Source organism: Mustelus asterias, chromosome 1 (assembly GCF_964213995.1).
Source record: "Mustelus asterias chromosome 1, sMusAst1.hap1.1, whole genome shotgun sequence".
In the NCBI taxonomy this organism is placed as follows: Eukaryota; Metazoa; Chordata; class Chondrichthyes; order Carcharhiniformes; family Triakidae; genus Mustelus; species Mustelus asterias.
The window spans coordinates 196,746,412-196,770,173 of record NC_135801.1 but is presented as its reverse complement, the minus strand read 5'-3'; the positions used below and the strand labels follow the sequence as shown (position 1 = coordinate 196,770,173).

General features: G+C 51.4%; 1 protein-coding gene across 3 annotated transcripts in view; it reads left to right on the top strand.

Moving 5' to 3' along the window:
- znf638 (zinc finger protein 638) overlaps positions 1 to 5,023 on the top strand; it is a 279,892-nt gene extending 274,869 nt beyond the window's left edge. For all 3 annotated transcript variants that reach the window (XM_078224710.1, XM_078224700.1, XM_078224717.1), the window contains exons 23-24: positions 781 to 902; positions 4,714 to 5,023. In XM_078224710.1, the coding sequence (XP_078080836.1) occupies positions 781 to 902; positions 4,714 to 4,782 (191 nt within the window). In that variant the 3' untranslated portion in view covers positions 4,783 to 5,023. The remainder of the gene's footprint in view (positions 1 to 780; positions 903 to 4,713) is intronic.
- The last annotated feature ends 18,739 nt before the right edge of the window (positions 5,024 to 23,762 follow it).

The following is a 23,762-nucleotide window of genomic DNA, read 5'->3' as shown; positions in this document are numbered from 1 at the left end:
CAGCCTCTCCTTATAACTCAAACCGTCAAGTCTCGGTAGCATCCTAGTAAATCTTTCCTGCACTCTTTCTAGTTTAATAATATCCTTTCTATAATAGGGTGACCAAAACTGTGCACAGTATTCCAAGTGTGACCTTACCAATGTTTTGTACAACTTCAACAAGACGTCCCAACTCCTGTATTCAGTGTTCTGACCGATGAAACCGAGCATGCTGAATGCCGCCTTCATCACTCTGTCCACCTGTGACTCGACTTTCAAGGAGTTATGAACATGCACCCCTAGATCTCTTTGTTCTGTAACTCTCCCCAACACCCTACCATTAACCGAGTAAGTCCTGCCCTGGTTCAATCCACCAAAATGCATTACCTCGCATTTGTCTAAATTAAACTCAATCTGCCATTCGTCAGCCCACTGTCATACAGAGAGCTGTATGGACCTAATGACCTCCTCCTGTGCGATAATTAGTATGACTCCACATCTGGAAGATGGTAAAGGCAGTTCTCTCTTTGCCCTAAAAGCACTGGGTCTATTTCCAGTCACTCGGTTTTGTTTATACAGATGAGGCTCTGTTTGGGGAGGTGCATACCAAGTTTGCTGGTGCCACAAATGTGTGGGCTGTGATTTGAAGCACTGTGGATAGGATCCTGGGGATTTTGAGAGGGTAGGTGTATGTGAGACACAGTTTAGGTGTTGCTCAGGTTAGATTAATTAGATGCTGCATCATGGATCCTCCTGTCAGGAAAGTTCAAAACCCGACTGACATTTGTTCCAACTCTGCAGGTGTTGAATTTATTGTTCCAAAGACTGGTTACTTCTGTCAGATTTGTTCTCTGTTCTATACAAATGAAGACACCGCCAAGGTGACTCACTGTGGCACTGCGTTACACTACAAGAATATGGAGGTAAGACTTTCACCTCAGTCCTATTATTGTATGCAGTATTCCACTTCAGCACCCACTCTTAAAATAACTGCAGTATCATAAAAGAGTGTAATTAAACCCATAACTCGGACCAGAACTGTTTGCTGACCCCACACACCATATATTGTGTCAGGTATGAGGTTGGTGTGGGATGGAGTGGATTCCGTTTGGTTTAACTGCTGAAGTAAGCACTAATTGGATCGTGGCTAAGATAGGAAGCAGGCCTTTCCCTTGCTTACTGTGAGATAATGACATGTCCCCACTAGAGCTGTCCATGGCATTCAAGAGCTCAGAGTATTGGAAGTTGCAGTCCCGGGGTACCACATTTTGGGAGTTGCAGTCCCGAGCTCAGTCACTGTGTGGGGTACCACATTTTGAGGCTCGAATCCTTTTGAGGCCATAGATTCTAATGAAGTGAATTGGTCCACAGGCGAACCTTTTTATGCGTTCATGGGATTTGGGTGTCACTGGCTACGCCAGCATTTATTACCCATTCCTAATTACCCTTGAGAAGGTGGTGGTGGTGAGCTGCCATCTTAGAAACAGAAAAACTACAGCACAAACAGGCCCTTCGGCCCACAAGTTGTGCCGAACACATCCCTACCTTCTAGACCTACCTATAACCCTCCATCCTATTAGGCTCCATGTACTCATCCAGGAGTCTCTGAAAAGACCCTATTGAGTTCGCCTCCACCACCACTGACGGCAGCCGATTCCACTCGCCCACCACCCTCTGTGTGAAAAACTTACCCCTAACATCTCCCCTGTACCTACCCCCCAGCACCCTAAACCTGTGTCCTCTCGTAGCAGCCATTTCCACCCTGGGAAAAAGCCTCTGAGAGTCCACCCGATCTATGCCTCTCAACATCTTATATACCTCTATTAGGTCTCCTCTCATCCTTCGTCTCTCCAAGGAGAAAAGACCGAGCTCCCTCAGCCTATCCTCATAAGGCATGCCACTCAATCCAGGCAACATCCTTGTAAATCTCCTCTGCACCCTTTCAATCTTTTCCACATCCTTCCTATAGTGAGGCGACCAGAACTGAGCACAGTACTCCAAGTGGGGTCTGACGAGGGTCTTATAGCTGCATCATTATCCCCAGACTCCTAAACTCAATCCCTTGATTGATAACGGCCAGCACACCATACGCCTTCTTAACCACCTCCTCCATCTGCGGGGCCGATTTTAGAGTCCTATGGACCCGGACCCCAAGGTCCTTCTGATCCTCTACACTGCTAAGAGTCTGTCCCTTTATATTGTACTCCTTCATCCCATTTGGCCTACCAAAATGGACCACTACGCATTTATCTGGGTTGAAGTCCATCTGCCACTTGTCAGCCCAGTCTTGCATCTTATCTATGTCCCTCTGTAACTTCTGACATCCCTCCAGACTATCTTGAACCGCTGCAGCCCAGTAGTATACCCACAATGCTGTTAGGGAGTTCCAGGATTTTGACCCACCAAAAAAAACCAAAGGAAAGTGCAGCACAGGAACAGGCCCTTCGGCCCTCCAAGCCTGTGCCGATCATGATGTCTGCCTAAACTAAAACTGTATGCACTTATGGAGTCCGTATCCTTCCATTCCCATCCTATTCATGTATTTGTCTAGTTGCCCCTTAAATGCTGCTATCATATCCGCTCCCACCACCTCCCCGGGCAGCGCATTCCAGACATTCACCACCCTCTGTAAAAAAAAAACTGGCCTCGCACATCTCCTCTAAACCTTTCCCCTTGCACCTTAAACTATGTCTCCTAGTACTTGACTTTTCTACCCTAGGAAAGAGCATCTGACTATCCACTCTGTCCATGCCTCTCATTATCTTGTAGACTTCTAATAGGTCGCCCCTCAACCCCCGTCGCTCCAGTGAGAACAAACCAAGTTTCTCCAACCTCTCCTCATAGCTAATGCCCTCCATACCAGGCAACATCCTGGTAAGTCTTTCCTGTACCCTCTCCAAAGCCTCCACATCCTTCTGGTAGTGTGGCGACCAGAATTGAACACTACATTCCAAGTGCGGCCTAACTAAGGTTCTATAAAGCTGCAACATGACTTGCCAATTTTTAAACTCAATGCCCCGGCCGATGAAGGCAAGCATGCCGTATGCCTTCTTGACTACCTTCTCCACCTGCATTGCCACTTTCAGTGATCAACAGTGAAGGAATGGTGATATATTTCCAAGTCAGCGTGGTGTGTGGCTTGGAGGGGAACGTCCAGGTGGTCATGTTCCCAGGTATCTGCTGCCCTTGCCCTTCTACAAGGTAGATTCATGGGGTTGGAAGGTGCTGTCTAAGGAGCTTTGGTGAGATGTTGCAGTGTATCTTGTAGATGGTACACACCACTGTCACTTTGGTGATGGAGGGAGTGGATGTTTGTAGATAGGATGCCAATCAAGCGCGTTGCTTTGTCCTGGATGATGTCAAGCTTCTAGAGTGTTGGAGCTGCCCCCATCCAGCCCAGTGGGGAGTATTCCACCACACTCCCAACTTGTGAGTGGTGAACAGGCTTTGGGGAGTTAGGAGGTGAGTTACTCGCCACAGGATTCCTAGCTTCTGACCTGCTCTTGTTGCCACTGTATTTATATGTATAATCCAGTTCAGTTTCTGGGCGGCATGGTGGCACAGTGGTTAGCACTACTGCCTCACAGCACCAGGGATGCAGGTTCAATTCCAGCCTTAGGTCACTGTATGTGTGGAGTCTGCACATTCTCCCCATGTCTGCGTGGGTTTCCTCCGGGCGCTCTAGTTTCCTCCAACAGTCCAAAGATGCGCAGGTTACGTGGATTAGCCATGTTAAATTGACCCTAGTGTCAGGGGGAATAGGGCCTGGGTGGGATTGTGGTCAGTACAGACACGAAGGGCCGAATGGTGTCCTTCTGTACTGTAGGGATTCTATGATGCTATAGTGGTAACCCCCATGATGATGATGGTGGAGGATAGAGCCAAAGAGATGGTTAGATTCTCTCTTGTTGGAGATGGTGATTGCCTGTCACATAAGTGCCAAGTAACATTTGATCCACACATCAGCTCAAGCCTGAATGTTATCCTCATCCATGGATTTGGACTATTTCAGTATCTGAGGTGGTGCTGAAAATTGTGCCGTCATCAGCAATCATCCCCACTCCTATCTTGTAATAGAAGGAAGGTCATTGGTGAGGCAGCTGAAGATGGTTAGGCCTAGGACACTCCCCTGAGGAACTGCTGCATGTGCCCTGGGACTGAGATGATTGACCTTCAACCAGCACAACCATCTTCCTTCCTGCTGGGTATGACTCCAACCAGTGGAGAGTTTTCCCTGATTCCCACTCCTGAATGTGATAGGATGCCAAAGAGGCAAAGTTAGACTGTACAGACTGTAAAGTTAGGCGGCACGGTAGCACAGTGGTTAGCACTGCTGCTTCACAGCTCCAGGGTCCCGGGTTCGATTCCCGGCTCGGGTCACTGTCTGTGTGGAGTTAGCACATTCTCCCCGTGTCTGCGTGGGTTTCCTCCGGGTGCTTCGGTTTCCTCCCACAGTCCAAAGATGTGCGGGTTAGGTTGATTGGCCAGGTTAAAAAAATTGCCCCTTCAAATCCTAAAATGCGTAGGTTAGAGGGATTAGCGGGTAAAATATGTGGGGGTAGGGCCTGGGTGGGATTGTGGTCGGTGCAGACTCGATGGGCCGAATGGCCTCCTTCTGCACTGTAGGGTTTCTATGATTCTATAAGAAATGTCCCTGATAATATTCAACAGCTTCACTAACCTCTCTGCTGGAAATATGCACTCAACATGAGGGTTGTTTGTATTAATTTTCAGAAATATGTGACACAGCGACAAGAGGAGCTCCGAAAGCAGCAGGAACGCACGGCCAAGCAGGATAAGTGACGTGAGCCATACTCACCCAGCACTATCTTTAGTCAGTCTATTTTGGGTCCAAGTGTTCCCTTTCTCTTATTTTACCAGTTAGCTAGGCGGTTACAACATTGTACAAATGATCTTTCCACAGCTGTAACGATTATGGAAACTGTTGTTTTTGGGTTAGTGTTGTCTTGTGTTTCTACACGAATTGTTGTAACAATTAGCGATTCCGTTATCATTTAATTAAACGTGATTATGTTCCAGAGAAGTGTTTGTTTTAAATTCCTTCCCAGTGTGTGTGTAAATTATATATACATAGATATATTCTATCCAGTCCCAGTCTGTGGCCCTGTGGTCTCAGCTATGAAGAGAGGCTGGTTAGGCTGGGGATATTTTCCTCAGAGCAGAGAGGGCTGAGGGGGGACCTGATAGAAGTCTACAAGATTGTGAGGGGCATGGACAGAGTGGATAGTCAGAAGCTTTTTCCCAAGGTGGAAGAGTCATTTACTACGGGGCATAGGTTTAAGGTGCGAGGGGCAAGGTTTAAAGGAGATGTACAAGGCAAGTCTTTTACACAGAGAGTGGTGGGTGCCTGGAACTCGCTGCCGGGGGAGGTAGTGGAAGCAGATACGATAGTGACTTTTAAGGTGCGTCTTGACAAACACATGAATAGGATGGGAATAGAGGGATATAGTCCCCGGAAGGGTAGGGGGTTTTAGTTCAGTCAGGCAGCAAGGTCAGACTTGAAGGGCCGAAGGGCCTGTTCTTTGATCACTTGAAATGTCATAGCATACAAGACTACAGAGCAAGTACTGGAAAATGAGATTAGAATACATACGTATTAAATGGACAGCATAGGCACGATGGGCTGAAGGGTTGCTTTCTGTGCTGTAAAACTCTGACAGTAATCAATGTCTGGCCATGTACATTGCGACTGTACAGATCAGGCTTGTAGAACATGAGGCCCATGAGAGACTGTTCAAAATGCCATCGACAGTAAATGAAGTTGAAGATTTTGCAAAGGGCTGCTCCTGTAATCACAGGCCGCTTATCTCCCACATTGCTGCTGATGGGCCAACACCAGTGGCGGTGAGAGTGCAGAGGACTGGTTGGCCCCAGGAGAGAGATGGTGTGTGCGGGACCCCGGGAGAGAAGGTGCGTGCGGGACCCCGGGAGAGAAGGTGCATGCGGCACCCCGGGAGAGAAGGTGCGTGCGGGGGACCCTGGGAGAGAAGGTGCGTGCGGGGCCCCGGGAGAGAAGATGCGTGCGGGACCCCAGGAGAGAAGGTGCGTGCGGGACCCCGGGGGAGAAGGTGCGTGCGGGGCCCCGGGAGAGAAGGTGCATGCGGGACCCCGGGAGAGAAGGTGCATGCGGGACCCCGGGAGAGAAGATGCGTGCGGGGCTCTGGGAGAGAAGGTGCGAGCGGGACCCCGGGAGAGAAGGTGCATGCGGGGCCCTGGGAGAGAAGGTGCGTGTGGGACCCCCGAGAGGGAAGGTGCGTGCGGGGCCCGGGAGAGAAGGTGCGTGCAGGGCCCTGGGAGAGAAGATGCGTGCGGGCCCCTGGGAGAGAATGTGCATGCAGGGCTCCGGGAGAGAAGGTGCATGCGGGGCTCCGGGAGAGAAGGTGCGTGCGGGGCTCCGGGAGAGAAGGTGCGTGCGGGACCCCCGAGAGAATGTGCATGCGGGGCTCCGGGAGAGAAGGTGCGTGCGGGGCTCCAGGAGGGAAGGTGCATGCGGGGCTCCGGGAGAGAAGGTGCGTGCGGAGCTCCAGGAGAGAAGGTGCGTGCGGGACCCCCGGGAGAGAAGGTGTGTGCGGGACCCCGGGAGAGAAGGTGCGTGCGGGACCCCAGGGGAGAAGGTGCATGCGGGGCTCCGGGAGAGAAGGTGCGTGCGGGGCTCCAGGAGAGAAGGTGCGTGCGGGGCTCCAGGAGAGAAGGTGCGTGCGGGACCCCGGGAGAGAAGGTGCGTGCGGGACCCCGGGAGAGAAGGTGCGTGCGGGACCCTGGGGGAGAAGGTGCGTGCGGGGCACTGGGAGAGAAGGTGCGTGCGGGGCCCTGGGGGAGAAGGTGCGTGTGGGGCTCCAGGAGAGAAGGTGCGTGCGGGGCCCTGGGCGAGAAGGTGCGTGCGGGACCCCGGGGGAGAAGGTGCGTGCGGGGCCCAAGGAGAGAAGGTGCGTGCGGGGCCCTAGGAGAGAAGGTGCGTGCGGGGCACCGGGAGAGAAGGTGCGTGCGGGGCACAGGGAGAGAAGGTGCGTGCGGGGCTCCAGGAGAGAAGGTGCGTGCGGGGCTCCAGGAGAGAAGGTGCGTGCGGGGCTCCAGGAGAGAAGGTGCGTGCGGGGCCCCGGGGGAGAAGGTGCATGCGGGGCTCCAGGAGAGAAGGTGCGTGCGGGGCTCCAGGAGAGAAGGTGCGTGCGGGGCTCCGGGAGAGAAGGTGCGTGCGGGGCCCCGGGGGAGAAGGTGCGTGCGGGGCCCCGGGGGAGAAGGTGCGTGCGGGGCTCCAGGAGAGAAGGTGCGTGCGGGACCCCGGGAGAGAAGGTGCGTGCGGGACCCCGGGGGAGAAGGTGCGTGCGGGACCCCCGGGAGAGAAGGTGCGTGCGGGGCTCCAGGGAGAGAAGGTGCGTGCGGGGCTCCAGGGAGAGAAGGTGCGTGCGGGGCTCCAGGAGAGAAGGTGCGTGCCGGGCCCTGGGGGAGAAGGTGCGTGCGGGGCTCCAGGAGAGAAGGTGCGTGCGGGGCTCCAGGAGAGAAGGTGCGTGCGGGGCTCCGGGAGAGAAGGTGCGTGCGGGGCCCCGGGGGAGAAGGTGCGTGCGGGGCCCCGGGGGAGAAGGTGCGTGCGGGGCTCCAGGAGAGAAGGTGCGTGCGGGACCCCGGGAGAGAAGGTGCATGCAGGGTTCCAGGAGAGAAGGTGCGTGCGGGGCTCCGGGAGAGAAGGTGCGTGCGGGGCCCCGGGGGAGAAGGTGCGTGCGGGGCCCCGGGGGAGAAGGTGCGTGCGGGGCTCCAGGAGAGAAGGTGCGTGCGGGACCCCGGGAGAGAAGGTGCATGCAGGGTTCCAGGAGAGAAGGTGCGTGCGGGGCTCCAGGAGAGAAGGTGCGTGCGGGGCTCCAGGAGAGAAGGTGCGTGCGGGGCCCCGGGGGAGAAGGTGCGTGCGGGGCTCCGGGAGAGAAGGTGCGTGCGGGGCACCGGGAGAGAAGGTGCGTGCGGGGCACCGGGAGAGAAGGTGCGTGCGGGGCACCGGGAGAGAAGGTGCGTGCGGGGCACCGGGGGAGAAGGTGCGTGCGGGGCACCGGGAGAGAAGGTGCGTGCGGGGCACCGGGAGAGAAGGTGCGTGCGGGGCCCCGGGGGAGAAGGTGCGTGCGGGGCTCCGGGAGAGAAGGTGCGTGCGGGGCACCGGGGGAGAAGGTGCGTGCGGGGCCCCGGGGGAGAAGGTGCGTGCGGGGCTCCGGGAGAGAAGGTGCGTGCGGGGCACCGGGAGAGAAGGTGCGTGCGGGGCACCGGGAGAGAAGGTGCATGCGGGACCCCTGGGAGAGAAGGTGCGTGCGGGACCCCCGGGAGAGAAGGTGCGTGCGGGGCTCCAGGGAGAGAAGGTGCGTGCGGGGCTCCGGGAGGGAAGGTGCGTGCGGGACCCCCGGGAGGGAAGGTGCGTGCGGGACCCCCGGGAGAGAAGGTGCGTGCGGGACCCCCGGGAGAGAAGGTGCGTGCGGGGCTCCAGGGAGAGAAGGTGCGTGCGGGACCCCCGGGAGAGAAGGTGCGTGCGGGGCTCCAGGGAGAGAAGGTGCGTGCGGGACCCCGGGAGAGAAGGTGCGTGCGGGGCTCCAGGGAGAGAAGGTGCGTGCGGGACCCCCGGGAGAGAAGGTGCATGCGGGACCCCCGGGAGAAGGTGCGTGCGGGGCCCCGGGGGAGAAGGTGCGTGCGGGGCTCCGGGAGAGAAGGTGCGTGCGGGGCACCGGGGGAGAAGGTGCGTGCGGGGCCCCGGGGGAGAAGGTGCGTGCGGGGCTCCGGGAGAGAAGGTGCGTGCGGGGCTCCGGGAGAGAAGGTGCGTGCGGGGCACCGGGAGAGAAGGTGCATGCGGGACCCCTGGGAGAGAAGGTGCGTGCGGGACCCCCGGGAGAGAAGGTGCGTGCGGGGCTCCAGGGAGAGAAGGTGCGTGCGGGGCTCCGGGAGGGAAGGTGCGTGCGGGACCCCCGGGAGGGAAGGTGCGTGCGGGACCCCCGGGAGAGAAGGTGCGTGCAGGACCCCCGGGAGAGAAGGTGCGTGCGGGGCTCCAGGGAGAGAAGGTGCGTGCGGGACCCCCGGGAGAGAAGGTGCGTGCGGGGCTCCAGGGAGAGAAGGTGCGTGCGGGACCCCGGGAGAGAAGGTGCGTGCGGGGCTCCAGGGAGAGAAGGTGCGTGCGGGACCCCCGGGAGAGAAGGTGCATGCGGGACCCCCGGGAGAAGGTGCGTGCGGGGCCCCGGGGGAGAAGGTGCGTGCGGGGCTCCGGGAGAGAAGGTGCGTGCGGGGCACCGGGGGAGAAGGTGCGTGCGGGGCCCCGGGGGAGAAGGTGCGTGCGGGGCTCCGGGAGAGAAGGTGCGTGCGGGGCACCGGGAGAGAAGGTGCGTGCGGGGCACCGGGAGAGAAGGTGCGTGCGGGGCACCGGGAGAGAAGGTGCATGCGGGACCCCTGGGAGAGAAGGTGCGTGCGGGACCCCCGGGAGAGAAGGTGCGTGCGGGGCTCCAGGGAGAGAAGGTGCGTGCGGGGCTCCGGGAGGGATGGTGCGTGCGGGACCCCCGGGAGGGAAGGTGCGTGCGGGACCCCCGGGAGAGAAGGTGCGTGCAGGACCCCCGGGAGAGAAGGTGCGTGCGGGGCTCCAGGGAGAGAAGGTGCGTGCGGGACCCCCGGGAGAGAAGGTGCGTGCGGGGCTCCAGGGAGAGAAGGTGCGTGCGGGACCCCGGGAGAGAAGGTGCGTGCGGGGCTCCAGGGAGAGAAGGTGCGTGCGGGGCTCCAGGGAGAGAAGGTGCGTGTGGGACCCCCGGGAGAGAAGGTGCGTGCGGGACCCCCGGGAGAGAAGGTGCGTGCGGGGCTCCGGGAGAGAAGGTGCGTGCGGGACCCCCGGGAGAGAAGGTGCGTGCGGGGCACCGGGAGAGAAGGTGCGTGCGGGGCCCTGGGAGAGAAGGTGCGTGCGGGGCCCTGGGAGAGAAGGTGCGTGCGGGGCCCTGGGAGAGAAGGTGCGTGCGGGGCCCTGGGAGAGAAGGTGCGTGCGGGGCCCTGGGAGAGAAGGTGCGTGCGGGGCCCTGGGAGAGAAGGTGCGTGCAGGATAGCCTCTGGTCTTATACAATATTACTGTGGGAACAGTGTCCGGCCATGTAACATGACTGCGGAGATCTGATGTAACTAAAACCTTCATTCTGGAACCTTTCTGGATAATCTCTGCATCCTGTAAATGACTCTCAAGACATCTTTCCAAAAGTGGATAAAATTGATGCAGCCAATGTCTAACCAGAGTTTTATGAAGATGCAACATTAACCCCCCCTGATTTTCTGCTTTGTATTTCGTAAACCTCTCTCTCAGTATATCTGCCGAGCTTCAAAGATTTATTCACATGAACCCCCAGGTCTTTCTCCCTGCACACAATTTAGAACTGTGCCATTCCGTCCATATTGGGGGAATAGTGCATTTGTGTACGTTTCACTGGCTGAGATTAGAGAAGGATGTTAACAATAAAGCTTTGTGGGTGGCTTGTATTGGTTAATGGTGACCAAAGGGGTGCCTAACGTCGATGTAATGGTGAGGAATGGGTCCAAGGTGACCGGGGAAAGTAGTTTAATTAAAGTGGTGTCTGATGATGTGCTCCCTACAGTGCAGAAGGGGAGGCCATTCAGCCCATCAAGTCTGCACCAACTCTCTGAAAGATCATCTTGCTCAGACCCTATCCGTGTATCCCCACAAGCTTACCTCTCTAATCCCCCTAACCTACACAGCTGGGACACTAAGGGGCAATTTAGCATGGCCAATCCACCCAACCTGCACATCTTTGGACTGTGGGAGGAAACCGGAGCACCCGGAGGAAACCCACGCAGACACGGGGAGAACATGCAGACTTCGCACAGACAGTGACCCAAGCTGGGAATCGAACCCGGGTCCCTGGCGCTTTGAGGCAGCAGTGCTAACCACTGTGCCACCGTGCTGCGCTGACGGCTCATCCAGTTGAAAAGAGTAATGGACTCCCTGCCTTTCCTCCTCCTCTTGCTCCAGTTCCCGAGATGGTTTCAGGATACCTGGTGGCAGTGACTGAACCCTCATGATGGCAATGTTGTGGAAGACACAGCAGACCCAGTGCAAACATGGAGAGATTCTGACGTACTGGAGAACGCACCCAGGATGATTGAAACAGTGGAAGAGTCACTGGGATGACTATTGTCTGCTGCAGTGTTTCTTTGTATGCAAGCTGTCTGTGTGGTAGGATCGGCAGGGGGCGGTGGGGGTTCATCAAGAGGGATGGACACAGTAAGGAGTCTCAACACCAGGTTAAAGTCCAACAGTTTATTTGGTAGCACAAGCTTTCGGAGCGCTGCTCCTTCATCAGGTGAGAGAAGAGTTGTGTTCACAAACAGGGCATATATAGACACAAACTCAATTACAAAATAATGGTTGGAATGCGAATCTTAACAGGCAATCAAGTCTTTACAGACGTCTTTGCAAAATCCTACTAACTGTCCTGGCTTGAGACAATTCACATCTCTTTAACCTGTGATTATCCCTCCACTCGCATTGTCTGTACCTGTAAAGACTTGATTACCTCCTGTCATCAAGACAATTTTGTATCCATTTAGCTACCTCACCCTGGATCCCGTGAGATTTAACCTTATGCAACAACCTACCATGCGGTACCTTGTCACAGGCCTTGCTAAAGACCATGTCGACAACATCAACTGCACTGTCCTCATCTACCTTCTTGGTTACCCCTTCAAAAAACTCAGTCAAATTTGTGAGACATGATTTTCCACTCTCAAAGCCATGCTGACTGTCCCTAATCAGTCCTTGCGTCTCTAAATGCCTGTAGATCCTGTCTCTCAAAATACCTTCCAACAACTCACCCACCACAGGTGTGAGGCTCACTGGCCTGTAGTTCCCAGGCTTTTCCCTGCAGCCCTTTTTAAACAAAGGCACATTTGCCATCCTCCAATCTTCAGGCACCTCACCTGATTCAAATACCTCTCCTAGGGGACCCACAATTTCCTGCCTAGCCTCCCACAATGTGCTGGGATACACTTCATCAGGTCCCGGGGATTTATCTACCTTGATGCCTGGAAAGACGGAGGATGAGGGGTGACCTAATAGAGGTGTATAAAATTATGAAAGGCATAGATAGGGTGAACGGTGGGAAGCTTTTTCCCAGGTCGGTGGTGACGTTCACGAGGGGTCATATGTTCACGGTGAGGCGGGGGGGAGGTTTAACACGGATATCAGAAGGACGTATTTTACACAGAGGGTGGTGGGGGCCTGGAATGCGTTGCCAGGCAAGGTGGTGGAGGCGGACACACTGGGAACGTTTAAGACTTATCTAGATAGCCACATGAACGGAGTGGGAATGGAGGGATACAAAAGAATGGTCTAGTTTGGACCAGGGAGCGGCGCGGGCTTGGAGGGCCGAAGGGCCTGTTCCTGTGCTGTATTGTTCTTTGTTCTTTGATGCGCTCTAAGACTTCCAGCACCTCCTTCTCTGTAATATGTACACTCCTCAAGACATCACTATTTATTTCCCCAAGTTCTCTAACATCCATGCTTTTCTCAACAGTAAATACTGATGAGAAATATTCATTTAGGATCTCACTCATCTCTTGTGGATCCGCACATAGATGACCTTGTTGATCCTTAAGAGGCCCTACTCTCTCCCTTGTTACTCTTTTGCCCTTTATGTATTTGTAGAAGCTCTTTGGATTCTCCTTTGCCTTATCTGCCAAAACAATCTTGTGTCCCCTTTTTGCCCTCCTGATTTCTCTCTTAACTCTACTCCTATACCCCCTTCAAGGGATCCACTTGATCCCAACTGCCTATGCATGTCATGTGCCGCCGCCTCCTTCTTGACCAGGGCCTCAATATCCCGAGTCATCCAGGGTTCCCTATTTCTACCAGCCTTGCCCTTCACTCTAAGAGGAATGTGCTTACCCTGAACCCTGGTTAACACACTTTTGAATGCCTCCCACTTACCACTCATCCTGCTGGAAGCACATAACGTACTGTTGAAGGTCTCCTGTGTAGATCTCTTCCTCTCACTGCAGCTCCGATCTATGCATTGGTCATACTGAGTCCCCCATATCTTGGGCGGGAAGATACTTGTAACCTTCCTAACTGTAAGCTGCAGCTCTCGAAACACTTCTGTTTTTAGCGGAGTTTGTGGAAGTAAATCGAAAGCCTTGCATTTGCGTGTTGTTGCTGGATCCCTCTTGTAGCTAAACACATTTTCTTTGGTGAGTAGCAAGCTGTTAAATGTTTAGTGTGGTCCAGGTTTGAAAATAATGCAGCCAGAGGACTGATTGATATCAGGACAACATCAGCTCAAAGGTGTAGACAGAGGAGACCGGGCACTCACACCTATCCCACTTGGAAGGTTTCTCACTTCCAGCACTAACATCCAAATTACATAATTTTCCAGCTGATCTCATACCCTTCCTGAATAAGGGTGGTGTTGGCAATTTACTAATCACTTTGCTGACTTCAGTTTTTGAGATTAATCCTAAAGCATTGGCAACTTCTTCCCCTAGCATAGAATGAATTGGCACAGGAACCATTCAGCCCATTGTACCTGGTGTTCTCCTGTTCGTTCCTCATTCTACTACATATTAGTTAATTAAAATCAATTTTTGAAACCCTCATGATTTTGGACACCACTATCATATAACCAAGATGGTTCCGGAATGTGACAACTTCTTGCAAGCTGTGCCCCATACCCTCTAATTCTATCTTTTACTCTTACATAATTCAGGTCAGAAGTGTTTTATGAAGTCCGTCTGGATCATAAGTTTTGCGATTTGAATTTGGCTAGGGTGAGCATGAGATGTCCCACTTCAGGTATGATTCAAATGACCCACTAGGGAGCTTTTATCAAACAAAACTTTATTTAAGAATACACATAACATATAGCAATAACTTTCACCAATTACAAACGAGGAAAAAACAACCATAATATTGTATAATCCTTAACTATATGAAATGTTCCAACCAAACAAACCTCCCTTTAGAAAGCCCTTGCCACAGGTTTAGCACAGAAAATACGAATGCTCATGTGATGCTGGAACATCATTCCTTGGTTGGAAGCTGCAGTTCTCTTGATACACACACAGACCGGCTTGAATTCAGGATAGCTTCCCACAACACCAGGGAGAGAGAGAGAGAGTTTAGGTACTAACTGGCAAACCACCAACAGCAGAATTTTCACTCAAGGAAGGCCAGGAGACCTGCTTGCAGGTGGCCAGCAGAATTTCCAATACCAGGGAGAGAGAGAAACACTACTATTCAGTCTGATGTCCAAACACCTTCTAAACTAAAACAGCAGCTACTGAAAATGAAAGAACCCTTGTCACCCGACCTGTCGAACATTCTTCCCCCTAACAATGCAGGGTCATAAAAAATCCCAGCAAGTACCCAGAGTAAAAATAAACAAAACCCCGTTTAAACCATTGAAGCAGCAATAAAAGGGCTTCTATCAGACAGTCCGGCAGCAATAAAAAAAACCTGCTTACAACTGCAGCGAACATGATTTAAAAAAACATTTCTTAAAGGTGCACTAGCGGCACACTTGTGCTATGCTTTTGAAAAGTTTGAGATTACATAGCAACCAACTCAAGAACAGCTTCTTCCCTGCTGCCATCAGACTTTTGAATGGAGTTACCTTGTATGAAGTTGATCTTCCTCTACACATCTTACTGGTTACCACTAACTGTCCTCCTTCAGCTGATGAATCAGTACGCCTCCATGTTTTTTATTTATTGATGTCACAAGTACATTAACACTGCAATGAAGTTATTGTGAAAATCCCCCCAGTCGCCACACTCCAGTGCCAGTTCGGGTACACTGATGAAGAATTTAGCATGGCCAATGCACCTAACCACTGTAACACTACATTCTGCACTATTTCCCTTCTCTATGTACGGTATGCTTTGTCTGTGAAATAGGGTTTTTTCTCAGATGTTCAGTATCGAGCTGAACCCAGCTAAATACAAAGACTTGCGAAAGACAGTATGTTGGTTAAAGGTGTTCTTTATTGACCAACATAACTGGGAGAAAGGCAGGCGGACATGCAAGGCTTCTAGAAAAAGTGAGAGGGCATGGGATCCAAGGGGCTGCTGCCCTGTGGATCCAGAACTGGCTTGCCCAAAGGAGGCAGAGAGTGGGTATAGGTAGGTCTTTTTCTAAATGGAGGATGGTCACCAGTGGTGTGCCCCAGGGATCTGTTCTGGGACCCTTGCTGTTTGTCATTTTCATAAATGACCTGGATGAGGAAGCGGAGGGATGGGTTGGTACGTTTGCCGACGACACGAAGGTTGGTGGGGTTGTGGATAGTCTGGAGGGATGTCAGAAGTTACAGAGGGACATAGATAGGATGCAAGACTGGGCGGAGAAGTGGCAGATGGACTTCAACCCAGATAAATGCGTAGTGGTCCATTTTGGCAGGTCAAATGGGATGAAGGAGTACAATATAAAGGGAAAGACTCTTAGTACTGTGGAGGATCAGAAGGACCTTGGGGTCCGGGTCCATAGGACTCTAAAATCGGCCCCGCAGGTGGAGGAGGTGGTTAAGAAGGCGTATGGTGTGCTGGCCTTTATCAATCGAGGGATTGAGTTTAGGAGTCGGGGGATAATGATGCAGCTATACAAAACCCTCGTCAGACTCCACTTGGAGTACTGTGCTCAGTTCTGGTCGCCTCATTACAGGAAGGATGTGGAAAAGATTGAAAGGGTGCAGAGGCGATTTACAAGGATGTTGCCTGGATTGAGTGGCATGCCTTATGAGGATAGGCTGAGGGAGCTCGGTCTTTTCTCCTGGGAGAGACGTAGGATGAGAGGAGACCTAATAGAGGTATATAAGATGTTGAGAGGCATAGATCGGGTGGACTCTCGGAGGCTTTTTCCCAGGGTGGAAATGGCTGCTACGAGAGGACACAGGTTTAAGGTGCTGGGGGGTAGGTACAGGGGAAATGTTAGGGGGAAGTTTTTCACACAGAGGGTGGTGGGCGAGTGGAATCGGCTGCCGTCAGTGGTGGTGGAGGCAAACTCAATAGGGTCTTTTAAGAGACTCCTGGATGAGTACATGGAGCGTAACAGGATGGAGGGTTATAGGTAGGCCTAAAAGGTAGGGATATGTTCGGCACAACTTGTGGGGCCGAAGGGCCTGTTTTGTGCTGTAGTTTTCTATGTTTCTACTCTTTCCTGCCCGAGTCAATTTTGTTTCTATTCTGTCTCAGTCCTTCTAATCCCATGAGCTTTAAATTGCTAACAGTCTATTTGTGAAGCTTATTTCTGAAAGTCCATTTACACAGCAACACCATTACTTCATTAATGAACTCAGCCCAGGTTAGTCACATATGGTCTGCGTTCAGTTCACTTTCACTGACTAGCATTGGGGTAATTTAAGCTGGTGATCGTCCCTGCAATTGTGAGAGTTGCCCTGGGGCATTGATTCTGGATCCCATGAAGTCTCATGGCTTTGGGTTAAAGAAACATCTTACTGGTTACCACTAACTGTCCTCCTTCAGCTGATGAATCAGTACGCCTCCATGTTTTTTATTTATTAGTGTCACAAGTACATTAACACTGCAATGAAGTTACTGTGAAAATCCCCCAGTTGCCACGCTCTGGCGCCTGTTCGGGTACACTGAGGGAGAATTTACCATGGCCAATGCACCTAACCCGCACGTCTTTTGGACTGAGGGGAAACTGGAGCACCCGGAGGAAACCCACGCAGACATGGGGAGAATATGCAGACTTCGCACAGACAGTGACCCAAGCCAGGAATCGAACCCGAGTTCCTGGTGCTGTGAGGCAGCACTATGTCACTGTGCTGCCCAGTACTTGTTGAGCCACTTGGAGTAAGCACTGAGGGTGGCAAAGGCGCAAAATGTACTCTGGTGGGGGAATTTAAATGTCCACCACCAAGAGTGGCTCAGCACTCGAGCTGGTCGGGTCCTAAAGGATATCACTGCTAGAATGGGACTGCAGCAGGTGGTGAAGGAACCAACAAGAGGGAAAAACATACCTGACCTCATCCTTACCAATCTGCCGGCTGCAGATGCATCTGTCCATGACAGTATCGGTAAGAGTGACCACCGCACAGTCCTTGTGGAGACAAAGTCCTGCCTTCACGCTGAGAATAACTTCCATCGTGTTGTGTGGCACTATACTTTAGGGCGGCACGGTGGCACAGTGATTAGCTCTGCTGCCTCACAACACCAGGGACCTGGGTTTGATTCCCGGCTCGGGTCACTGTCTGTGCGGAGTTTGCACATTCTTCCCATGTCTGCGTGGGTTTCCTCCCAAAGTCCAAAGATGTGCGGGTTAGGTGGATTGGCCGTGCTAAAATGCCACTTAGTGTCGGGGGACTAGCAGGGTAAATATGTGGGGCTACGGGGATAGGGGCCGGGTGGGATTGTGGTCGGTGCAGGCTTGCTGCTTCAATGATTTAGGTGGGCCGAATGGCCACCTCCACTGTAGTGACTCTATGATTCTACTATCACTGTGCTAAATGGGACAGATTTCAAACAAATCAAGCAACTCCAGACTGGGCATCCATGAGTCGCTGTGGGCCATCAACAGCAGCGGAACTGTACGAGGAACAGAGGAATTAGGAGCAGGACTCGGCAAATTCAGCCCTTCGAGCCTGCTCCGCCATTCTATCAGATCATGGCTGATCTCTCCCTGCTCTCAAATCCACCTCCCCACCTGTTCCTCATTTCCCTCTTTTTTATTAGAAATCTATCTATTTCCTTCTTGAAACCGTTCAATGATTCAGACTCCACCGCGCGATGGGGCAGCGAGTTCCACAAATTCACCCCCCTCTGCGAGAAGTAGTTCCTCCTCATCTCAGTTTTAAATCTACCGCCTCGCAACCTATACCCGTGACCTCTTGTTCCAGATTGTCCCACAAGGGGGAAACATTTGGTCTACATTTACTTTATCCCTTTTAAAAAATTTTACCTTGATCAAATCCTCTCTCATCCCAGCGAGTACAAGCCCAAACTGTTTAACCTCTCCTCAGCGTCAACCCTTTCATCCCCGGAATCAGTCTGGTGAACCTCCCCTGAACTGCCTCCAATGCCACCACATCCTTCCTCAAGTAAGCAGCCCAAAACTGGACACAATACTCACCAACACCCTGTACAATTGCCTCCATCCACCCTCTACATTTATCCTCCAGTCCTTTTGCAATAAATGCCAACATCCCATTTACCTGCTTTATTATATTCTGTACCTGCATACCGACTTTCTATGATTCATAGAAACTAGAAGCAGGAGGAGGCCATTCGGCCCTCCGAGCCTGCTCCGCCATTCATTCTGATCATGGCTGATCATCAAATTCAATATCCTGATTCCCTCCTTCCCCCCCATATCCCTTGATCCCTTTAGCCGCAAGAGCTATATTTAATTTCATGAACATCGACACCCAGATCCATCTGCCCAGATACATTTTGAATCTGCTTTCCATTTAGGTAATAATTTGCCTTTCTATTTTTTTAGTCAAAATGAAGAACCTCACACTTATCCACATTAAACTCCAGCTGCCAAATTTTGGCCCATTCGCCTAACCTATCTATATCTGTCTGTAAACTCTTTATAGAAACATAGAAGATAGGAGCAGGAGGAGGCCATTCAGCCCTTCGAGCCTGTCCCGCCATTCATTATGTTCATGGCTGATTGTCCAACTCAGTCGCCTAATCCTGCTTTCTCCCCATAACCTTTGATCCCATTCGCCCCAAGTGCTATATCCAGCCGCCTCTTGAATACATTCAATGTTTTGGCATCAACTACTTCCTGTGGTAATGAATTCCACAGGCTCACCACTCATTGGGTGAAGAAATGTCTCCTCACCTCCGTCCTAAATGGTCTACCCTGAACCCTCAGACTGTGACCCCTGGTTCTGGACTCCCCCACCACCGGGAACATCCTCCCTGCATCGACCCTGTCTAGTCCTGTTAGAATTTTATAAGTCTCTATGAGATCCCCCCCTCATTCATCTGAACTCCAGCAAAAACAATCCTAACCTAGTCAATCTCTCCTCATACCTCAGTCCCGCCATCCCTGGAATCCGCCTGGTAAACCTTCGCTGCACTCCCTCGAGAGCAAGAACATCCTTCCTCAGAAAAGGAGACCAAAACTGCACACAATACTCTCGGTGTGGCCTCACCAAGGCCCTGTATAATTGCAACAACACATCCCTGCTCCTGTACTCAAAACCTCTCACAATGAAGGACAACATGCCATTTGCCTTTACTGCCTGCTGCACCTACATGCTTACCTTCAGGGACAGATGCACAAGGACACCCAGGTCCCACTGCACCCTCCCCTCTCCCAATTTACAGCCATTCAGGTAGTAATCTGCCGCCTTGTTTTTGCTTCCAAAGTCAATAATTTATCTCCTCTTCACTGCCTGCTTTCCCACCCGTTTTAGTATCATCCACAAATTTTGATATGTTACACTCTGTCCCTGCTTGCAGATCATTTATATAAATTGTAAACAGTTGAGGTCTAAGGACTGACCCCGTGGCACCCCGCTAGTTACATTTTGCCAGCAAGAGAAGGACCATTTATCCCAGCCCTCTGCTTTCTCTCAGTCAGCCAATCCTCAATCCAATCTGCAATCTACCCCCGATCTCCTGCAATCTTACCTTCTGGATCAGCCTTTTATGTGGCACCTTGTCAAATGCCTTCTGGAAGTCTAGATATACCACATCCACAGGTTCCCCACTATCCACCTTGCTGGTTATGTCCTCAAAGTACTAAGGGAAGTTTGTTAAGCATGACTTACCGTTCATAGGTCATCGACAGTGCTATCAAGTAGCACTTGCTCAGCAATAACCTGCTCAGTGACGCCCAGTTTGGGTTTCGCCAGGGTCACTCAGCTCCTGACCTCATTACAGTCTTGGTTCAAACATTGACGAAAGAGCTGAATTCCAGAGGTGAGGTGAGAGTGACAGCCCTTGACATCAAGGCTGCATTCGACCGAGTGTGGCATCAAGGAGCCCTAGCGAAACTGGAGTCAATGGGCATCAAGGGGCAAACTCTACAGTTTGGAGTCATACCTGGCACACAGGAAGATAGTCGTGTTCGTGGAGGGTCAGTCATCTCAGCTCCAGGTGTCCCTCAGGGGAGTGCCTAGGCCCAACAATCATCAGCTGCTTCAATGACCTTCCCTCCCTTATAAGGTCAGAAATGGGGATGGTCACCGATGATTGTGCAACATTCAGCACCATTTACAACTCCTCAGATACTAATGTTACAATTGAGGTCATAGAATCATACAGGTTTACAGCATGGAAACAGGCCCTTCGGCCCAACTTGTCCATGCCGCCTTTTTTTAAAAACCCCTAAGCTAATCCCAATTGCCCACATTTGGCCCATATCCCTCTATACCCATCGTACACATGTAACTATCTAAATGCTTTTTAAAAGACAAAATTGTACCCGCCTCTACTACTACCTCTGGCAGCTTGTCCCAGACACACACCACCCTCTGTGTGAAAAAATTGCCCCTCTGGACCCTTTTGTATCTCTCCCCTCTCACCTTAAACCTATGCCCCCTAGTTTTAGACTCCCCTACCTTTGGGAAAAGATATTGACTATCTACCTTGTCTATGCCCCTCATTATTTTATAGACCTCTATAAGGTCACCCCTCAGCCTCTCACGCTCCAGAGAAAAAAGTCCCAGTCTATTCAGCCTCTCCTTATAACTCAATCCATCAAGTCCCGGTAGCATCCTAGTAAATCTTCTCTGCACTCTTTCTAGTTTAATAATATCCTTTCTATAATAGGGTGACCAGAATTGCACACAGTATTCCAAATGTGGCCGTACCAATGTCTTGTACAACTTCAACAAGACGTCCCAACTCCTGTATTCAATGTTCTGACCGATGAAACCAAGCATGCCGAATGTTGCCTTCACCATTCTGTCCACCTGTGACTCCACTTTCAAGGAGCTATGAACATGTCCCCCTAGATCTCTTTGTTCTGTAAGTCTCCCCAACGCCCTACCATGAACTGAGTAAGTCCTGCCCTGGTTCAATCTACCAAAATGCATCACCTCGCATTTGTCTAAATTAAACTCCATCTGCCATTCGTCAGCCCACTGGCCCAATTGATCAAAATCTCATTGCAATTGGAGATAACTTTCTTCACTGTCCACTATGCCACCAATCTTAGTGTCATCTGCAAACTTACTAACCATGCCTCCTATATTCTCATCCAAATCATTAATACAAATGACAAATAACAGTGGACCCAGCACTGATCCCTGAGGCACACCGCTGGTCACAGTTTGAAAAACAATTCTCTACAACCACCCTCTGGCTTCTGTCGAGAAGTCAATTTTGTATCCATTTAGATACCTCACCCTGGATCCCGTGAGATTTAACTTTATGCAACAACCTACCATGTGGTACCTTGTCAAAGGCCTTGCTAAAGTCCATGTAGACAACATCAACTGCACTGCCCTCATCTACCTTCTTGGTTACTCCTTCAAAAAACTCAATCAAATTTGTGAGACATGATTTGCCACTCACAAAGCTATGCTGACTGTTCCTAATCAGTCCTTGCGTCTCTAAATGCCTGTAGATCCTGTCTCTCAAAATACCTTCCAACAATTTACCCACCACAGGTGTGAGGCTCACTGGCCTGTAGTTCCCAGGCTTTTCCCTGCAGCCCTTTTTAAACAAAGGCACAACATTTGCCACTTTCCAATCTTCAGGCACCTCACCCGTGACTATCGATGATTCAAATATCTCGGCTAGGGGACCTGCAATTTCCCCCCTAGCCTCCCACAATGTCCTGGGATACACTTCATCAGGTCCCGGGGATTTCTCTACCTTGATGCGCTTGAAGACTTCCAGCACCTCCTTCTCTGTAATATGTACACTCCTCAAGACATCACTATTTATTTCCCCAAGTTCCCTAACATCCATGCTTTTCTCAACAGTAAATACTGATGAGAAATATTCATTTAGGATCTCACCCATCTCTTGTGGATCCGTACATAGATGACCTTGTTGATCCTTAAGAGGCCCTACTCTCTCCCTTGTTACTCTTTTGACCTTTATGTATTTGTAAAAGCTCTTTGGATTCTCCTTTGCCTTATCTGCCAAAACAATCTCGTGTCCCCTTTTTGCCCTCCGGATTTCTCTCTTAACTCCACTCCTACACCCCCTATACTCTTCAAGGGATTCACTTGATCCCAGCTGCCTATGCATGTCATGTGCCTCTTTCTTCTTCTTGACCAAGGCCTCAATATCCCGAGTCATCCACAGGGTTCCCTACTTCTGCCAACCTTGCCCTTCACTCCAAGATGAATGTATTTACCCTGAACCCTGGTTAACACACTTCTGAAAGCCTCCCACTTACCAGACATTCCTTTGTCTTCCCACAGACTCCCCCAATTAACTTTTGAAAGTTCCTGCCTGATGCCATCAAAATTGGCCTTGCCCCAATTTAGAATTTTAACTTTTGGGTCAGACCTATCATTCTCCATAGCTATCTTGAAACCAATAGAATTATGGTCACTGGTCCCAAAGTGATCCCTCACTGACACTTCTGTCACCTGCCCTTCCTTATTTCCCAAGAGGAGGTCAGGTTTTGCCCCCTCTCTAGTCGGGCCATCCACATACTGAATGAGAAATTCCTCCTGAATACACTCAACAAATTTCTCTCCATCCAACCCTCTAATACTATGGCTGTCCCAGTCAATGGTGGGAAAGTTAAAACCACCTTATTTTTCTTGGAGCTATCTGTAATCTCCTTACATATTTGCTCTTCAATTTCCCGCCGACTATTTGGGGGCCTATAGTACAACCCTATCAAAGTGATTTCCCCCTTCTTATTTCTCATATAGACTCAGTGGCCGAACCCTCGGATATATCCCCTCTCAGTACGGCCGTGATGCTTTCCCTAATCAAAAGTGCAACTCCCCCTCCTCTCTTACCTCCTGTTCTATCTTTCCTATAGCATCTGTACCCTGGAACATTGAGCTGCCAGTCCTGTCCCTCCCTTAGCCATGTTTCAGTAATTGCTATAATATCCCAGTCCCACGTACCCATCCATGCCCTGAGTTCATCTGCCTTGCCCGTCAGGCCTCTTGCATTGAAATAAATGCATTTAATCTGGACTTTCCTTGCTCTCTGTCTTGCTTTTGCCTGATCTGTCTGGTACTAGGATTACTGACACTGCCTTTACTAATTAATGTGCTCTCTTTAACTTCTGTGCTGTCAAAGAACAAAGAACAATACAGCACAGGAACAGGCCCTTCGGCCCTCCAAGCCCGCGCCGCTCCCCGGTCCAGGATTGAATCCTGAATCCAGGATCCCCGCCCAATTTTCCAGCCTATCTACATACCAATATCCTATCCACCGAGCTGTCCCTCACAGCTACGATGCTTTGTTCATCACAACCTATTAACTCACCCCCACCTCCCCATTCCAGACCATGTGATCTCCAGGGAGAGGCGAAAACCCAGAGTGAAAACCCCAGGGCCAATATGGGGAAAAAAAATCTGGGAAATTCCTCTCCGACCCCCTGAGGCGATCGAAACGAGTCCAGGAGATCACAATGGCCCTGATCGGAAAATGCTTCCCAACCCTAGTCATTTCCACTTCCACGAACACCATATGAATTCCCTGCCCCCGAGACAGGTTCCCAACTATCCGCAGTCTCGCTCTGTACTGGCACCAGCAAGATGATCATAGAATGAAGCCTTGAAACGAGAAACAAGGAACAATTAGCCCGCGCCGCTCCCTGGTCCAAACTAGACCACTCTTTTGTATCCCTCCATTCCCAC